The sequence below is a fragment of the Centruroides sculpturatus genome, unplaced genomic scaffold, assembly GCF_000671375.1.
Source record: "Centruroides sculpturatus isolate CEXI.00-Female unplaced genomic scaffold, Cexi_2.0 scaffold76, whole genome shotgun sequence".
In the NCBI taxonomy this organism is placed as follows: Eukaryota; Metazoa; Arthropoda; class Arachnida; order Scorpiones; family Buthidae; genus Centruroides; species Centruroides sculpturatus.
This window is the reverse complement of record NW_019384451.1, coordinates 712,502-732,957: the sequence shown is the minus strand read 5'-3', so window position 1 is coordinate 732,957 and position 20,456 is coordinate 712,502. Positions and strand designations below refer to the sequence as shown.

The following is a 20,456-nucleotide window of genomic DNA, read 5'->3' as shown; positions in this document are numbered from 1 at the left end:
AAAAAAGTATATGGAAAAATAAAAATCAAGTTTAAGTCATTTTATTCGACTTTACGTCTGTCCGCCACAAATATTGAAGTCGTAATATCACTAGATAAACGTTTAAAGCACATAAAATCATATTAAAATATATACAAGTATGTACTGTATTTACAGTACATGCATTTGTAAATTTAGATTACTTTTTTTGTACTATATTAAAAACTAAAATTTATTTGTTTGTAAGCTTAAAATAGATTTTTATTAACCATATATTATTAAAAATGCATTAATAAATAAAATACAGAACCGGGAATGGTAATTTACGGTTTAGCCTAGTGACAAGTAGATTTGGAGACAAGTAAATTCGACTTACGTCGTTTTTCGACTTACGTCGTTCTCCTGGAACCAATTACCGACGTAAGGTGAGGTATATCTGTATACATAATCTACAATTGGTATTTGATAAGATGACCAGGTTAATAAATATAAATTCACAAAATAAAAGAATGTACAATAAAAGTCTTCTTTTGTCCTTTTCTTATGCCTCAGGAAATAAATCTTATGGCAGGCTACCTTTATTTAGAGGTATCTTGTCCACCTCAATATGCAAAACTTTACAATCTTCCCTTTGGTGTGCCATCACAAGATTTGATAAGTCTGAATTTCTAACTATACTAGATTTAATTTATTTAAACAATATTATTAAGCTATTTAATTTCATAGGTTGATTAAAATTTTATGAAATGAAAACACAAAAGAAAATATATTAATGAAAGAAGTCTTTATATTTGGAAACTGATTTTATATTTTTTTAATGACTGGATTGATTATTTTATAATAAATACATCCAAGCCTTTTTAAATTAACAAGTATCTTTTAAGTCTATAAAAGACTTTTTATTAAATTTATAAATTTTTTTAAATCAATATTTCAAATTCAATATAATCAATGAAAACATTTTGTGAAATAATCATCTAGGTCATTGAAAAATAAAAAAAAAGCAGTTGCTAAAATCAACCTTAGATAGATACCATAATCTTTCTAACAGTCTAATTGGGACAATCTGGCGTAGCAGTTGTCAGTGAATTTGATATTTATATAACAACACTGAATGGAAAGCTCTTGTCTCTCCTTGAATGTCAAATAACAGTTTCATTTTAAAATTTAATATATTTTGTAGAATTTTCCAAAAATTTCACAAACAGAATAGTCACTTTTGTTAAATTGTGTAAAAAAATTAAAAAATATGAAAGATATACATAGTTTTCATGTAGAAATTTTAATTGTAAATATAAATTTAAACACAATTATTGAGTAATTTATTGAAATTTTTGTAAATTGATATATTTTTAAAAAATTCCACACAAAAAATACTATTGTGCAGCTTAAGTAAGAAAGTTTTTGCCATGTCTCTGGCAAGTCTATTGCTGATCTAATAGCACCTTATGTCAAATTCTTATACAGTGTATACAGTGGTACCTTGACTTATGAGTGTCCCAACTTACAAGTTTTTCAAGATAAGAGAATATTTTGCTTTGAGTTGAGAGCTAAAATATGAGTTATGAGCCAGCTTCAGATACCTCATTGCTAGTTGGCTCAGCAAACCATAGATTAAGAAAAAGATGGAACACAGCTGCAATTTTATCATTTTCATTGCCTGTCAGACATTGGAAGAGTAATCTTATAGAAAAACACATGATCAAGGCATTAGTTCACTTCCATATTGTGTGCAATGTCACCATCTCTCATTTTTCGATTTTTCCATCTTTTCTTTCTTTATCTATGCAGCAAATGCTGCAACATTCACAAAACCATTTTATTGCAGTACATTCTATTGTTTTTATACAATATTCATTATTTATAAGTATTGGGTTAAACTAAAACTTCATTTGGTTTTTAGAAAGAAATAAAATATACTATTTTGAAATAAATAAAAATGTTTATAATCCACAATGTATTCACCCTTCTGTTCGATAACCTTATGCCACCTGATGGGTAGTTTCATAATTCCATCTGTGTGGGTTTCTGATTGAAGAAATTATCGGTGATTTTTGATACCTTCTAAAGATGAAATTCTGTGCCATTTAAATTATTCTGCAATGAACGAAAAAGATGATATTCTGAGGGAGCAATATCTGGAGAACATGCAGAGTGACTCAAAACATCCCAGTTAAAGTCTAGAAGGTTTTGGCGCACGTTTAACAATATGTGCAGTCTTGCATTATCATGATGGAATACCACTCCCCATTGATTTGCAAGTTCCGGACATTTTTGATGCACTGCAGCCTTTAGTTCATCCAGTTGGAAACAATATTTATCAGAATTAATTGTTTGGTTGTTGGGTAAAAGCTCGTAATAAAGAACCCCTTTCCAGTCCCACCAAACTGAAATCATTACATTTCTGGGATGCAAACCAGCTTTAGGTTGAGGCACTGGAGGATCACCTGGCTTACTCCAAGATCTCTTGTTGAATATTGTTGTAAATGATTCATTTTTCATTGCCTGTTATTAATTGCTTTAAAAAAGGATCATCTTCATTACATTTTAAAAATGAATCACATACAGAAACATGCTCAATAAGGTTTCATTCACTTAATTGATGGGAACCCAAACATCATAACGGGAAGTGTATCTAAGGCTAATCAAATGTCTGACAACAGATGTTTGGGATATTTTTAAGATGTCGGCTATCTTTCATGTTGTTTTATGCTGATCATTTTGAATTAAAGCAGTTATGAACTCATCTTCTATGGTTGAAGGTCATCCTGGCCGAGGTGCATCTTCGAGAGAAAAATCTCCCCCCCTGAATTTTGAAAACCATTTCTGGCATGTTCAATCAGTTACTGCATCCTCCCAATTATATATATTTTTTTGAGTTTTTGTCGCATTTTTTCCTTTTTTGGAAATAATAGAGCATGAGATGTCGAAAATGTATCTTCTTATCTTCTATTTTAATGTTTTTTTTTCTTAAAAGATAACAAAATTTTAAAAAATAGCTGTAATTAAACTCAAGTAATAAATATGCAAATATTCATAATGTCAACCTAAACAAGTTAAAACTTGATAAGCACGATAGAGGTGCCACAGATGAGCGATTATATAAATATCCAAACAAACTTTCAGTTCAACCCAATACATTTTTTGTTTTTAAAAACATGTAACAAAAAAATTCAGTGTTTTGGGGGTCCAGAACAGATTAATGGTATTTCAATTCAATGGGGAAAATTGATATGACATAAGAGTAATTTGAGTTATGAGTTTCATCACAGAACGAATTAAACTCATAAGTCAAGGCACTACTGTATTATAAATTGGCCATCAAAAAGTTACAAAAGTAATGACCATTTTACACCGTGACAAACAACAATTGAATGCTATATTAAAATTGGATATCTACGCTAGCATTTTAAAATATTCATTACAGTATGTTAACTACAAAAACAACCATTCATACCTTTAAATGCAGTGCAAATTTTTCTGGTTGTGGGTGTGAGTGGTGGTTTTTGTAGTTTATGACGAATGCAGTTTTACTGAATAGTACAATATTTGTTGTTTTTTGAAAATAATTAAAAGAAATATTTATTATGTCTACTGTGAGATCTGTTTAGAAAAAGAGTAGCTGAAAACAAACATGCTATCACATATGACCCAAATAGTTCTTAGCATTGTTTCTATACACTTTGATCAGTAATTCATGTTTGTCATTGTTTTTCCCAATTTGAAGCAGAACTATATATTGGCTCTTGTTCTGTTGCTCTTTGACATAAACTCTCACATAGACTGTGCTTTAATGACTACAATAGAAGCCTAATTGAAACCACCTGTAAAGAAACACCTAGCATGTCCCCCCATAACACTGTTGATTATTCCGTTTTATATGAATTCCATGTTGTACAAGTCACTTGGATTTTATAAATACGTAAGCCGTTCACAGCCCGGCACACATATTTGTAAAATCTAAATGACTCGTATAACATGGAATTGATATAAAACGGAATAATCAACAGTGTTATAGGGGGGTCGACTGTACATTATTTTTGTTAACTAGTTATTAGTATAACTTTATTCATTTTGTTGTCGTTAAATTATTCTATTCTAAATATTCCAAAACAAACTATTTATTTTGTATAACTTTAATTATCATACTTCTTAATATACTCAATTAATTGTAATAATTGTAATTGTATACTGTATATAATTTCACTTGGTAATGCTATAAAAGTGGGGCCAGGTATGTACAAATTTGTATTAATAAAGCAATGATTGATTGATTGTACATGTCCCTGCATATGTTCAAATTTGCATGCATTGCATTTGAGATATCTTAACATTCACCAAATTTTCTTGACACACCACATATTATTGTTTATGGAAGATATTTATAATATAAATGAATAAATATTGAAAAAATTTCAAGAAATTGTTTTATATTATGTCAATGCTTCCTTGCAGTAATGTAACAAAATACAGAAACTGTAAGGAATGTCAGAAAATAAATTCACATTTTAGAAATCAACTGCAGCAAAAAGTTTAATGAAACCAAAAATATTTTCAACCTAAATTGATAGGTCTTCATCAGTTGAATATCCCAAAATAGAACATATTTGAATGATTTCAATACAGGAATATTCTTTTTATTCAAAATTTTATATTTTGTTCTATTCTACTGGTATATATTGAATGTTCTTTTTATTCAAATATGCTCTATTTTGGAATGTTTAACTGATGAAGACCTATCAACTTAGATTGAAAACATTTTTGTTTCATTAAACTGTTTGCTGGAGTTGATTTTTAACATGTGAATTTATTTTTTGAATTGCAGTAATTGATAGCCTGGTGCAGTAAAAATTTTTTAATGCTGATGATCTATTTTTTTAAATAATTTTTTTAATTCATTCTTTTCAAACTGCAGTTAAATAATATTCAAACATGGCAAAAAAACCTTTAAAACAGCAGCTTTTTATTAACTAATCCATTAATTTTTCTTATTCCTGAGGAAGGTCATTCAAATGGCCAAAAACATTCGATTAGTTAATAAAAAGCTGCATTTTAAAGGTTTTTTAACAATGTTTGATTATAATTTTAATTGATAATTTAACAGTTGATTTATTATGATTTCCTATAGGAATTTTGTTTCCCATTCTGCTATGTTTTATTTACTTAAATATTTAAATAAAAAAGAATATATAAGAAATACACATTTCTTTATTAACTGAATGGCATTTATATTCATCAAATAAAAAATAGTCAGATATACTTCTAACCAAAACTTATTTTCATAAAATATTGGGGATTACAATTGTACTATCCATGCTGAAATTTGATTAAGATGTGAAAGTAGAAAACAAAATTCTATTTGTATATTAAAGGAAAGCACTTGCTGACATAGATTTCATATAATCAAATATCATTTTAAGGGAGATAAGTTACTTCAAGTCATTTAAGCTTTTGCTTATTCAGTTACTCTTTTAACAACTTGATTATATGAACATAAATGTTCTTTTTATTTGTTTTATAATAGAAGAATTTTTATTGTCAAATGTAAACCATTATAAATATTGTGATATGAATGAAGAGATCATCAGGTTTAATTGATCTTATAATAAATTAAGAACTCTTGTTAAACAAATGAAGTACGAATGAAATGGAATTTTTCAAAATTTATTTGTATGTGCATATGAATATATGAATGGTTGGGAACCAGAGTGTGTTCATGTAGCAATATATTTTATGAAGCCTTGTTGTTATGCATCATCAGTGTATTAATTGTTCAATGCCACAATAATTCAAGAAATACTCTTTCTATTTTGTTACACCTAGTGCAATTTGATCTAGTGCATTTGACAATCCTTTGAAAATTTAAACATTTGTTAGAACCAGAATGGTTCTAGCAAATGTTTAAATTCATGTTTATCTTGTACAACATACTAGTTCATGTACTCCAATGCATGTGAAAATGAATCAGTATAGCACTTAAGTTGCTGTTAGCTAGTTCAATATTTATTATGTTCTGTAATGCTTATTTCCAGAAGGCATATATGGTATTAATGCAGATAAATATTTGGCTGAGAATATTAAGATATTGCAATAGTTAGAAAAAACACAAGGACAATAACCTTGAACATAAAGTGGCTGTCATTTTTAAGCAAAAACCATGGTGTATGCAGTTCAAACTATAATGTAAATGAGTCTATCAACTTTAGAGAACTAAATGTTGGCAAACAGTTTATAAAAGAGGAATGTTACATTTACCAAAGGAACTGTCACCACTCTACAATGGACCTATTTCTATTAAGAAAGTCCTCATGTAGCTTTTCTAGTTCATTCCATCATCATATACATTTTATAAGAATTTAATTTCAACTGAAGATGAAGATGATGTCAGTGAAAATCCTGGAATCAGCAGCTACAATAGCCTAAATTAATTGTTTGCTAATGGTCTAAATTTAGCAATTTAGGCCATCAGCAGTAGCCTAAATTTATGTGCTTTTTGAAAACAATTTGTTTTAAAGAATTGTAAGTAAATCTAATAGATTAAAATTAAAATCATAGTACAACATAAAATAAATGTATATTATGTTGTTTAGAAAAATGTTCTAGACCTCTGTTAAAATTTGGGTATAAATCTGTAGCCTTGAAAGTAATGTTATGGCTTTGATCAATTACATAAACTGCTTTTGCAACAAATAATTTTGAGATACTTCTGACTTATGCTATAGTGGCTTAAGTACATTTGCTATCTAATAACATGGCATTCTTAGTTGAAAGAACTTTTCTGAAAATAATTTTAGTAATGATTTGAACACTTATTGGATTTAAATTTATTATTTACTCTTAATTTCAGAAGCCAAACTGAAATAAACTTTACAACAGTTTGAGAAAATTGGAAGCAATGTTACATGAATCACTGGTTTTCTACCACTCACATGTAACTATCATTCATATTCATGCAAAAACTATTTGAGACAGAGAGGCAAAAAAACTACTTTAATGATTCATTCTGTTAATTTGATGATATTTTGGTTGTCAGTTAACAATAATAATAATAACTGATAACCAAAATATAATCAAATTAATTAAATTATATTATATTATCATCATTGTATGATGATAATATAATATAATTTAATTAATTAATTAATAATAATAATAATAATCTAAAAATTGAAATGGTGAAACAACAGTCCTTCCTTGGTATCTGTGGGGAACTGGTTTCAGGATCCCCCATGGATGCTCAAGACCCATATATAAGATAGCTTAATATTTGCGTATAACCTATGCACATTATCCTGTATACTTTAATCTCTGGATTACTTAATGTTCATTGTTTAGGTATTGTTTAGGTAACAATGTCTGTGCATGTACAATACAGATGCAACCACTTCACACCTAACTAATTACACTGGACAACAAAAAAAAATGTTTTTGAATGTTTCTTTTATTTCATGAGTGAAATCTTACTAATTTTGGGGTGAGAAAATTGAATATGACAAAGAAAGATTTTTATTAGCTCTAGTTTCTCTGGTATTCAATAGATGATTTTAACAGAATAAGAGAAAACGATAATTTTAATTACATATGCTAACAACATTGAAAGGGCTTTTGCATTTTTTAAAAATTACAGTAACATTCTAAGAGTTCTAAATTAATAGAAGAATACCTGGCAGGTGGTTTGGTGTGAAGAGAATCATGTGGTGACTTCATGAGATCATTTTCTTTTGGCTTGCCTCTTGTAAGTGAGTTCTGGTACATCCCTACACACAGACCAGCAGTAATCTGCAAGCATTGCTTCATTCCATCTTTGTTCCAATACAGAAATATTCTGGTGAAATCTTTCCCCATGTTCATCACTAACAGCTCCACAACTAGGAGGGAAAAAGTCTAGGTGGGAATGGAGAAAATGGATTTTGAGGGACATGTTGCAACTAGGACAACTAGGAGGGAAAAAGTCTAGGTGGGAATGGAGAAAATGGATTTTGAGAGACATGTTGCATCAAAGTTGATGATATTTTTCCAGAAGTATTGTCACCAACTGAGTGTAGTTAGCGTCTCTTTTGTTGCCTAAGAATCCACGAATAATTCCTTTTAAGGCTTCCCAAGCTTCCTTTTTTTTTCCCTCCAAAACTTGGTCAAACGCGGGATCCTTTACAAGTTTTTGAATTTATGGCCCAACAAAAATACCTTCCTTAACCTTTGCATCACTCAATCTAGGAAATTTGTCTCTTAAGTACTTAAATGCCTGTCCTTTCTGGTTCATACCTTTGACAAAAGTTTTCATTAAACACAGTTTGATATGAAGAGGTGGAAGAAGAACATCTTTTGGATCCACAAGAGGCTCGGCAATGATATTTTTCTTGGTAGAGTCAAGATTTCTTGAAGGCCAGTCCGCTTGAATGTAATGTGATTTCCTATCCCTACTGTCCCAAATACATAAAAAGCAACAGTATTCAGTGTACCCCAGTTGAATTCCTAAGAGTACGGCGATGACTTTTAGATTGCCACACATTTTCCACTTGTGCTCAGCATAATTGATTGAGTCAAGGAAGGCTGTCATGTTTGCATAAATATATATACTATAATAGAGTGTAGTTTTATTATATGCTGATATGAGGAGTTTTACTGGATAACCACCAATGAAAATTTGAAATAATTGAAGATGCACTATTTTGTAATGAAACATTTTTTTACAAATTTTACTATAAAAGCTTTCTCATGTATTTTGTATTATTTAGATTACGTCAATCATTTTAAATTATAATTTAAAATGAATAAAAGCTTTAAATCTTTCGTGTACCATACTTTAGCTCTTGCGGACCGCTGGTTGGGAACTGCTGCTCCAAAGCAAGAGCTAATCAGTCATTTTTATAGTGATTTTTGAATTCAGCAGATGAAAATATATAAGAATATGCTAATTTTGAGCCCGAAACAAAATCATTGTTGTCCAGTGTTATTATTATTTTTTAGAACTTATAGATTGCTTTCATTTAATGACCTGAAAGAAAAATACATAAACTAAAACAAACAGTATTTATAATACAAGAAAATTCAAATTTTGCTTTTTGGATCTTTCTGGAATTTTTTTTCTTCTGAATTTTTTTGATCTATGGTTGGTTGAATCAGGTTGAAATTACCCTAATAAGACAGTGGCTTGTGCACTACAAATTTATTTAATGATAATGCTATGTCGTATTTTCACCAAATTTTGAAGTTGTGGCAAAAACAAATGTTTCTAGACAGCTTTCTAGTAAAGAAGAATTAGGTGCTGTATGTACTGTATCATAAATAATAAACTAATTATTTTGATTTTTTTTTTCGTTTTCTGCAAATTCAATTTGCTAGTCAATTTGCTGGGAGCAAATTCACGCTAGAAGAAAAGATGATGATGATTCACACTTCTTAACAATATTGATATTGTATATTGTATAATTTTTTTTGAGTAAACATCATACATAAAATATTTGAGTATTTTTTTTTTCCGGCATGGAACACATTATCATATTTTACATTAATTTATATGGGAAAAATTGTTTTGTTTAACAAATGTTTCGTGTTATAAGTAAGTTTCTGGAATGAATTATGCTCATTAAGCGAGGTTCCACTGTATATGTTAATTAATTTATATAACAATTAACAAAACTAAACATATTTACATAAAATTTTGTTTAACATTAAGCTGACATAATAGTAGAATTAAGTCTATCAGTTGCCTTTTAATTTGAGAGAGTATAAATAAACATAGCATAAAAATGCTTTGTTTATACTCTCTGAAAAGAAAAAAAACTAACATCAGATTTGGTATTTAGCTAAATAAAATGACAGTTAACACACTTATTTATTAAATTATATTATTAATTTCTGAAATGGTATGCAATGCACATTAATAAATAATTTTTTAAAATTAAGAAAATAATTTATTTTTAATTGAATATTAAAATATATATTTTCAGATGGTGCCGAAATAGATAGTTTTGTTAATCAGAGTTATAATACCACCACTTCTATTACTTCATCAAAATCAGATATATCTCTTCAACAGCCAACATTAAATTCCCCTCAGCAAAAGGAATCTTATATTGTTGAACCACCCTTATTTCCAAATGCTCCAAGTGCTCAAATGAATTTTCCTCCAAATTCTGCAAATCAGCCACCACTTGATTATAATATGCCTCCACCTGTTGTTTCTACTACAGAAGTTCAGTATGCTGCAACTAGTACATATTTTTCTAACATACCTGTTCAGGCAACTCAACCATCTATCCCTTCCTCCATTTCCTTTGATAATATTACCACTTCACCACCAACAGGACCACCAGTAGGAGGTAAGTTTAAATGAATGTTCTAGAGAATAAATGTAAAAATTTTAAATTAAAATTATGTATAAATATTAACTTTCTGAAACCCAATGTACTGGTACTAAGCCAAATTATTGCCGTAATTCATTGGGCTATTAATATGCTATATTTAATTATTAGAAACTAAGTAATTTGGTACTAGGGATAATGCTATGCACCATCTCCTATCTAAATTAGGCACCATTTCTTTTCTTTCAAGACATTCTAAATTATTATAATTATTAATTTACATAAGTGATGGCACGTAACATCAACCTCTAGTGCCAAATTACTTAGTTTCTAATAATTAAATGTAGCATATTAATAGCCCAGTTAATTACGGGATCATTTGGCTTAAAATTATCTAGTTTTGCAAAAATGTAAATGCATTAAACAAGTCTTCATTTTGCTTAAAATTAATTATTTTTATTAAAATTTGTAAATAATTGTCATAATTAATTCTAAGATGTAGTTAAAATGCTAAAGAAACTAAAAAAAGAAAGTGTTAACAGTACAAGTAAAACAAAGAAGAAGCTAAATGATAGATTAATATATTATTGTTTTGTGTGTAATTCTCACAAGTGCATACTCTGCAATAATTGTAGAATGGAAAAAAAAAAAGCTTTACAAAACCTGCATCACCATATATATGACATCTCCAGTGGTTGTTGAAAGCATTATGCTTACTGTAAGCAGTTTAGAAGGGGTTTTTTTTTTTCCTGTTTCATTTCCATTGGCAGTTCTCATAGATGTAATTATAAAATAATTTGAAATAGAATATTGAGAGTGAACCTACGAAATTTCATAAATGTCAAAAATACAGAAGGTTATCAAATATACAGAACTTAAACATTAAAACAAAATACTATATCATATTAAAAGTAATTTTATTTTTAAAAATATCTTCTTTAATTGAAATAGAGTTTAAATCAAAGTACATCTTCAAATATCTATTTTCAACTTTTGTGACATTATTCTTATTTTATTTAATCTTGAAGATTTTAACATAAAAAGATTTTTCCTTTGACAAGGTAGAAAAGTTTTTTCTGTCATTACAAAATGAATTCACTGTTCTTATAAAACAAACTGCTAATTCAAAATGAAACGAAAACTTTCTAGAGAGAGAGAGTACTTGCTAAATCTTTCTTGACCAGAATTTTTATTAGAGATAAAATACTTATAGAAATTCAGTTAAACAATTTTAAAATAAATAATAATCAAAATAATGTATTTGCATTACACATATGAAAAATAGATTTTGCAAGAATAAATTACAAAAATTGTGTTGTAAATTTGTTAGTTTGAGGGTTATGCAATTTTCTCATATAATTAAAATGCATGCTAGTTTGGTTAAAGAAATTTATTATATATATATATATTTCAAAATAATATAGTAGACTATTAACAAATATTTAATATATACTTTTGTTCTTCTAATTAAAACTTTAAATCTTAGCACTTAAAATTTGTGATTAATTCAATTTTTATAAGCCAAAATTTTCAGTAATTCATTAGAGTATTTGGGATAATTTCCAAATAAAAGAGGAAAATGATGTTATGGTTTCAAATTTTTTTAAACTACAGTAGTCTTGCTAGTTGGAACTAATTGGGACCAAGTCCTGTTCAGATTAGCCAAATAATTGAAATAATGCAGAAGCAAGCAGTAAAACAGGTCCCGTTTATATAGATCCAACACTATCAATGACTTTTGTTTCTGTTTTTGTATGTAAGTACAGTATAGATCTGCTGTTTTAATAGGCCATGTCAAATACTGATGTATTAATTTTGTAAAGTAATAATACAGTACTACAATAAAATACTTTTTTTGTTTTTTTGTTGTGGAATTCTAAATCTCTTTGTACCATTAATACTATTTAAATTCAACTGGAAAATACAAAAAACATGTTTTGTGAGCTAAAAACTTTCCTCTCTACTGACTGAAACATGTTCGGATTAGCAGTGTTCGGACTAGCGGGACTATACTGTATTTTTAGTACAGGAGCTTAGTTAAAAACAAATTTTAATTATTCTCTTTCTTATTTAAAAAATAATAGTAATAATTAACTTAAGATAGAATATTCTAAATCTAAGTAACAATTAAAGGATTCAAAACAACCAATGATGATGATCAATGAAAAAAAGACACACAAGCTATGATATTCCAGTATTATCTGATCCATGATTATATTTAGCTTTCTGCCAAACTCTGTAGATGTGAATTTAAATTCTTTTATATTTTACTTCATAAGTTTATACTGTTAAAAACTAATGAAATTTTTAAGGATAAAATTACGGTTAAAACATATATGCATAATTTTGTTCTACTTCTCTTCCAACATAAAAATTTCTAATTTAATTTATTTTAAAAAATTAAATATTTGTTATATATTGACTCATTGTTAACATTCCAAATTTTAATTAAGTCAGAGATTTAAATAAAATATTCTTTTTATAATACAATGCATTTAAACCATAAGATATATATTATTTTTCAATAACCTCTGAATTTAATTTAAACTTTTAATTAATAAACTAGTTTTTGTTGCAGTTTATGTTAATGTCGATGGATGATATCTTAGGCATTATATATATAATCAATGTTCATAGCTTTGGGAGTATTTTTCTTGTATTTCTATACTTACTGGATAAAATTATGTTGTATGCCTGTTCATAAATATTGTAATCTAGATTTTATAGATTTATTGAGTTTTATTTTATCAAGATAGCAGAAAATTGTAATCCATACAAATTGGCATCTTTTATAAAAATTTTTTTTTATAACAGTCTAACAATTTAGATTTCATAAAAGTTTTCTGATATGTATGATTTATTTTTTTTAACAAAATAACTGATTTCTTCTGGATGATTTTGTCACATAATTCTTTATCTATTTGAAAGAACCTCTCTAGATTTATTAGATAACTTAATATTCAGTTATTAATGGTAATTAAAATTTTAAAATTTGTAAACTTTTAAAATATTTATTTCAGGACCACTGCAAGATTTTAGACGGAAGGGACCTGCTGTTTATGCTCCACCTCCTAATTTCAATGCTTCTCCACACCAAACTATATTTCAACCACCTTTACCACATGAGAATTCACAACCTATTCAAATGTCTCCACCATCTTTTCAGCCATCTCCTTCAAATTTTGCAACAAGTCAGGAAATACCAATTTCAACATTATCATCAGCTCACCAATTTTCATCTGTATCTGAACAAAACCAACCAGGAAATATATTTTATCAAAATTACAAACCAATTCAACCACATTGGTTTTACATGAGAGTAATTGAAAAGAGAGAGATTTGGTTACCCTTTAGTATGCTTGACTCTGTGAGTCTTGAAGAAGCTTATAAGCAAGGTAAAATAAAACTTTTAAGTATGCAAAAATCACTTAAAAATTAAGTATTCTAAATGTTTACATATTACATTAAAAATAAACTAAACCAATTACTATATTGTACAACAAAAAGTTCATACTAAAATATTTCTTCAGTTATTGAAATTTCTTTGTTAGTGGCTTTTAATCAATAATTTAGTTTTGTTGTCAATAATAAAATAAAATGTTTTGTAACTGTTACAGTATTATAGTAAAATCTATTTAAAATAGAATATGATGATACTAGGCAGAATTTTTTCACTTTGACAGATTTGTTTTATGGAAGGTTATCTTTTTATTAATGGAGAAAATCAGAAAATTGAAAAAATCTTGTAATTTGCTTTTAGAATCACATTTTTTCCAATGAAAGTGTTTTATCTTTCAAAGACATGTTGAAACAAAACATTTATGATTTTCACATATAGCATTTATTTGAAATACATAAGTGGAAAAAACACGCATGGGGAAAATCTGCATAAAATAACCAATGTTCTGGAATATGTTTTATTTTATGATTTTAGAATTTAGCTGCTGTTACACTGAAAAATTCTATCTTACTTAGGTTGTTATATAATTTGTACCCAAAAAGTCTCCTGTTTCTGTATTTAGACAGATTTTAAACTTATAATAGTATTTTGTGTAGAAAATCATTTATTCTGAGATTTATTTTCTATTACTTTCCTAGCTGTTATAGAATATAACATTGAAAAAGTATGGTGATTGGTCAAATTTTTTACCTTTCTGAGTTTTCATTTCTTAATATTTTGATACTCTTCATACCCAAAAATGTAAAGTAAGAAACTTACGAAATTGTGTGGGGGGATTGTCTATTTTGCATTATACTTCAGGATTGGATGAACCAAAAATTTTTAAAGTAGACAGGGTTATTTTTATGTACAAGACATTGATACTATTAAATTTTGGTGATTAAAGGTGGTGAAATAGAAGGGGGTCATGTATCGTATCTCAAGTGGAATCAGATGTAATGAAAATTTTACTTTACTGGCATTTACAATATTCTTAAAAACTATTCTCTATCATCAAAATTAAGCCATTTGCCATTTAATAATAATTAATAATATAAAAATTCTTTTTTTAATAAAAATCTCATAACATATGATACCATGCACAATTTTAACTTTGAGTTAACGTGTGTTAGTATTTTTAAAACTTAAATATTTTTCGAGATAGAGATTTTTATCATAGTTCAATAAAATTACTCTGTTTTAAGCTTTGTTGTTTTTTAAATTTTATATCATAGAATAATTGAAAATTATTGGGCTTTCTAGTTGTTCCTTTAACTTCCTTAACCTAGAGTACCAGGAAAGTTGAGCAAGAGCCCCTGTCAGCTTTTTTTAAGCAGGTTTTTGTTTAGTAGAGAATTGGTTTTAGATTTTTTACTGTAATGATTTAGAGCAGGGCTTCTTAAACTATGGGTCGCGACCCCATTTGGGGTCGCTTAGCGAAATCTTGGGGTCGCGAGATTTTAATGCAAAATATTGAAAATAATTTGTGAGTTTGAAAATGGCACGCTTTGTATCATAGGTTTCGTGAGTTGCGCTTTGTGTCACTTCTGTTGCAGAGAGACAATGATTCAGCAACACTGATTGTAGTGTAAACTAGTGTAGTGTTGTCGCTTTTCAATGTATTCAATGTAGTGTTGTCACTTTTCACAGTTCACTCTTGTGTTACAATGGAACATTGTAACACAAGAGTGAACTGTGGTAGTACACCATTATTGTTTTGGCAAATTTGTATAGGCCTATATCTTTATTTTATATATGGGGGGTCGCGGAAAAAATCACAATCATAAATGGGGTCGCGAATAAAGAAAGTTTAAGAAGCCCTGATTTAGAGTGAACAAGTAAGTTTAGCAATTTTTTTCCTACTGAGTCCTTCCTGTTATGTTGTATAATTTTGTTTGTCAGCAGTCCTTGATGAACTAATTATGAGAAACATTGAGTTTACAGTATTTTATGCGCCCCTCATAATAAATTTTTTTGGTTTTTGAGATGATAAGAATTCCGTTTTTGATTTATAATTGATTTAATTTTGTATGTTAATAATACTTTAATTTATCTATAATTTAACTTGTTTATACAAATCCAGTTATTATAAACAATATCTGAAAATAATATTCAAAAATATAATTGAAGTAATGCATTTGATATGGTATTGTATGATATTCTTTCAATAATAAATAAATAAATCTACAGATATTAAATGCAGTCTATTAAACTTTATAATATTTCATTTTTATAACTTTTGAAATATTTATTTTTGTAATATATAAATGTGTGTCATCTTCAAGTTTAATTTCTAATAAAGATGCATTAAAAGATGTAATTTAATAAAAAATCTGATTTATTATATTTTTTAAATTGATATACTTTGTTTAAACTTTAAAATTGTATTTATGCATTTTAAAGTCTAAAAACCCAAATTCAATAACTGTTTAAAAAATCAATAAAACAAAAAAATTATGAAATTCTTATATTTGAACAGTTATATATCAATAAAATGCATTCAAATAGTTTAAAAAAATTGCAATGTATTAACTAATAACATACCAACTTTCAAAATAAAATTATGAAAGATTTATTATCTAGGAAAAAATAAAACAGTAATTTAAATAAAGAATTATTATGTTAACACATATTTGAATTTTTAAATTCAAAATTAATTTTGAAGTATTTAGAGATACTTGAAATGTCTAAAAATCATTGTTTAATCATTAAAGTTATCTCAAACTAAATGATATTTATCTCAAAAGTGTTAAACGGGTTAGTCTGGTAATTAATTTCTAGCATACTAAAAGTAGCCTAATTTTATTATTCAGTCTGTCTTTATTTTTAATTAACTAGAATTAATGTTTTGTTAAAAGTTTATTTTGTAAATTATATATAAATAAAATTATTTATAATTTTATTTTGTATAGAATTTATTTAATAATAATTTTACTAGTGTATAAGATGCAATAAAATGACATAAATGAATGAAAAACTTGGAAAATTGTTTTATTTTTAGATCCAAATAATGCAGTTGTTGCTACAGATGGAGGAAGATATGATGTTTTTATTGGTGAACGGCTTAGAAAGGCAGTTTATTGGAATGAATCTCCAACAATAGTAAGGAGGTGCACATGGTTTTATAGAACCGAAGGTCAAAATAGATTTGTGCCTTATGAAGAAGATTTCTCAAACAAACTAGAAGTAAGTTGAAAGTAGAAAGAAATTTGAAAAATTTAGTTTCAAGATATTATTATTATATATTAATGTTAATAATAATAATTTTCTAATAAGAGAACAATACAACAGAAAGATAATTTACCTTTCACATATATACACAGAAAAATATTGGTCAGTGCTTTTGAAATAAATAAATCTAAGATTTGTAAAATCTTTATAAGATTAGTAAATTTATAAGTAAGTAATTTTTCAGATAATTTTCCTAAGATTTTATAAATCTCAAGGAAAGACATTATCTGAAGAATTTAATTTTTAAGATGTTATTACTAAATAGCAATGACATTGTTTGAAGAATTTCAAGAAATTTACAAAAGTTGGAAGTAACCAAATTTTACAAGTGTCTGTTTACAAATTTATCACTTATTATGATTAATTTTCTTATATTAATGATGATTCAAGGTCATTCCCCTTCACCATCTGATTGACTTTTTTAAACTACTTATCTTTTATTTTTGGTTTGTTTTTGATTCATGCAGTTTGTGTAGTTGTGTATATGCTTTGTTTATATTGTTTTTGGTTAGTCATTTCTTACAATAATACTCTTATGTTATCACATACAATTATAAGAAGCAGTCTTACTTATTTGTCAATACTTACTTCCCTTAGATAAAGCTAAACTTTTGTACATAGGCTTATAGCATTTTTATCTGTTTATTATTTTAGTTTTAATCCTACCATACCATTATTTAAAAATAAGAATTAGTCTTATATTATCAGATATCTACCTACATAAATTGAGTTCTTTGGTTCCTTTTTAGATGTATTGTGTGAGTGAGCCATATCAACAATAAGATGTGTAAAAGAAAGTTGCAATTGTCATGAAATACATTTACGTCAAGAGACCATTGGAAAGCTTATTACTTTCCATAAACTATGTTAAAACTTGGACTCCCTCAGTCCTTCCTGGTGATTTCCTAGGAACTCCCAAACCCTTCAACTGATCTGGACTGGATTCTGCATAATTAGTCTCTACAGTTTTCCAAAAAATATGTGCTACTTTAAAACTCAGATCCTCACTTCTATTCCCTGATTTCATCCCCAAGTTACCAAACCCTTTGACTGATTTGCACCAAATTTTGCATAGTTACTCTCTGCCACTCTGTGGGAAACATATGCTTCCTTACAAGGTCTGTTCAAAAAGTATCGGACCTTTGGTCGGCAAAAATAAATTTATTGACTTTGAGGAACAAAACCCTAATCCCCTTCAAAGTAGTCTCCTTGGTAATGTATACACTTCTCCCAGCGTTTCTGCCATTGCTGGAAACACTGCTGGAACGCATCTTTTGGAATGGTTATCAGCCGGTCCGTCGCATTTCGCACGATGTCTTCTCTCGACTAAATTTGGGTTCCTTTTAGCGGCATTTTCAGCTTGAGAAATAGCCAAAGGTCACACGGAGCCATGTGGAGAGAATACGGAGCGTGACGAACCACAGGAGTATTGTGTTTGGCGACGAAAGCCCGAATCAGATGCGCAGAATGGGCGGATGCGTTATCACGATGGAGCTGCCAAGTTTTGATCGACCACAGATCCCATCGTTTGCATCGCACTGTATCGGAAAGACGACGAAGGACCTCCTGGTAGTACTCCTTTGCGATGGTTTGGCCTTGTGGTGCGTACTCACGACACACCACCCCACGAGAGTCGAAAAAACTGTCAACATGACCTTTGATATTGCTGCGGACCTGCCGCGCTTTTTTTGGCCTCGAGGATCGTCCCCGAAAGCCTGCTGAATCTTGCGAATGGTTTACACTCGGGTATCGCCAAGGTTTTTGGCAAAATTTGATGTAATATCGCTGCTCACGTTGTTCAGTCATTTTCCAGCTTAGTGAAATCCGACGAGAGCGCACTACATGACCTCACTCATACGCCGATTGCCAACGACTGACGCTTTCTGCAGGCAGGAAAAAATTCAGGGCTGTGCATGACTGTCCCCTCCACAACTCCACCGAAGGAGGCCTCTCTCGCATCATTGGTTTACGCGGAAAAAAATAAGGTCCGATACTTTTTGAACAGACCTTGTATAATGAGGACAATTAAATCCCCTTCCTGAGTTCCTGAACAACACTGGGCTTTCTTTGCTAGTGAACTGATACAAAAATTACTGCTACTGTAACAGAAGTGTTAAAGCCATCAAGTGTATGATAAAGATAAGATGTTGATCTTGATTTCACCAAATAATAATAGTTTCCTAATGGTTTTTTTTAATGTTTTTCTTTTTCAATGAACTTCACAGTTATCCACAGACTCATGCATGCACTGTTTGGTGGCTCTGTAAAACTTCAACAACTCATAACTTTTGATAAATGCATCTTTTAAAAAACATGCTTTAGATAATAGTTTTTGTTTTTGATGCAGAATCAAATATACCATAAAAATGGGAGTTTCCATTTAAGAAAATGAAGTTAACCCCAACTGATTAAAATGGGATACCCTGTATACACTTAGAAACCAAGTTATAAGATAATTCTACATAATGGAAAGTGATACCTCTCTCCATTTTCAGACAACTGCAATGTGTTATAGAAAGGATTCTATGTGGTGTTTGAATGTGAAGTAAGAATACTTTACCATGCCAACATCAGAATGCCACATTAGATAGTGGTATACAATGCTACATTAGATAGTGGTATAGGTTGAATTAATACAGCTTGTTCTGCCTCATTCAAAAGATATTTGATTTGGGCTGATATCCAAAGAGAGCATAGACCATTGAGATCAACTTGTCATTCTCATTGAATCATTTATTATATGATGCTTGTGATGTAGTTTATTGGCTTGGTGGAAATGTCCATTTTCACTAATACTGATAGATATAAGAAGTCTTGGTTTTCAATGCAGTATTTGGATATTTGTCAATTGATAGGAGGCTTTAAAAATGATTGGATAACTTCTTCATACTATTACAAACAACTACTGGCTTAACATGTTAATACCACACTGGATAGTTTGTGCCAGGGGCATGTTCTTCCATCATTATGATGCAGAAAGAATTGAGGTTCATCTGACTAGGCAATCTTCTTTCCACTTCTCAGTGAGCAAATTAACACTGTGCCAGTGTTAATTTGCAGCAACAATAGCAACGAGCTTTGGTGAGCTTCGTAGCAGTGAACGAGAGAGGTGTCCGATAGGATCAAATAGTTCCAAGGCGATTTTGAAGTTATTCGATTTATGGATCGACGATTATAGAAAGTCTTGAGAGTTTGAGGAAATAGGTTCCTAGTATATTGAGGTGACGATTAGGATCTTTAATTTATAAGAAATATTGTTTATAAGTTAAGTCTCTGATTTTTGTCGAATTCCAAAGGGGAATAGAATTAAGTTAGAAATAGATTGATTTGAGTTTGTCGGGTTGATTCTTATTGAATTTCATTGAATAAATTATTGTTTGATTTTTACTAAATACTGTATATAGTTTATTACTAGAAGTTTAATTAAATATTTGATTTTGTTATTGACAAACTTTGTCATTATTTAATTCGGTGCACGCTTAAAGTCCAGGCCTGGCACACTA

General features: G+C 28.9%; 1 protein-coding gene across 1 annotated transcript in view; it reads left to right on the top strand.

Annotated features, from left to right (window-relative positions):
* The window catches only part of LOC111620551 (SEC23-interacting protein-like), a 66,868-nt gene that overhangs the window by 9,031 nt on the left and 37,381 nt on the right, over positions 1-20,456 (top strand). The window contains exons 2-4 of the mRNA XM_023362483.1: positions 9,930-10,301; positions 13,304-13,678; positions 16,724-16,908. Of these exons, the coding sequence (XP_023218251.1) occupies positions 9,930-10,301; positions 13,304-13,678; positions 16,724-16,908 (932 nt within the window). The remainder of the gene's footprint in view (positions 1-9,929; positions 10,302-13,303; positions 13,679-16,723; positions 16,909-20,456) is intronic.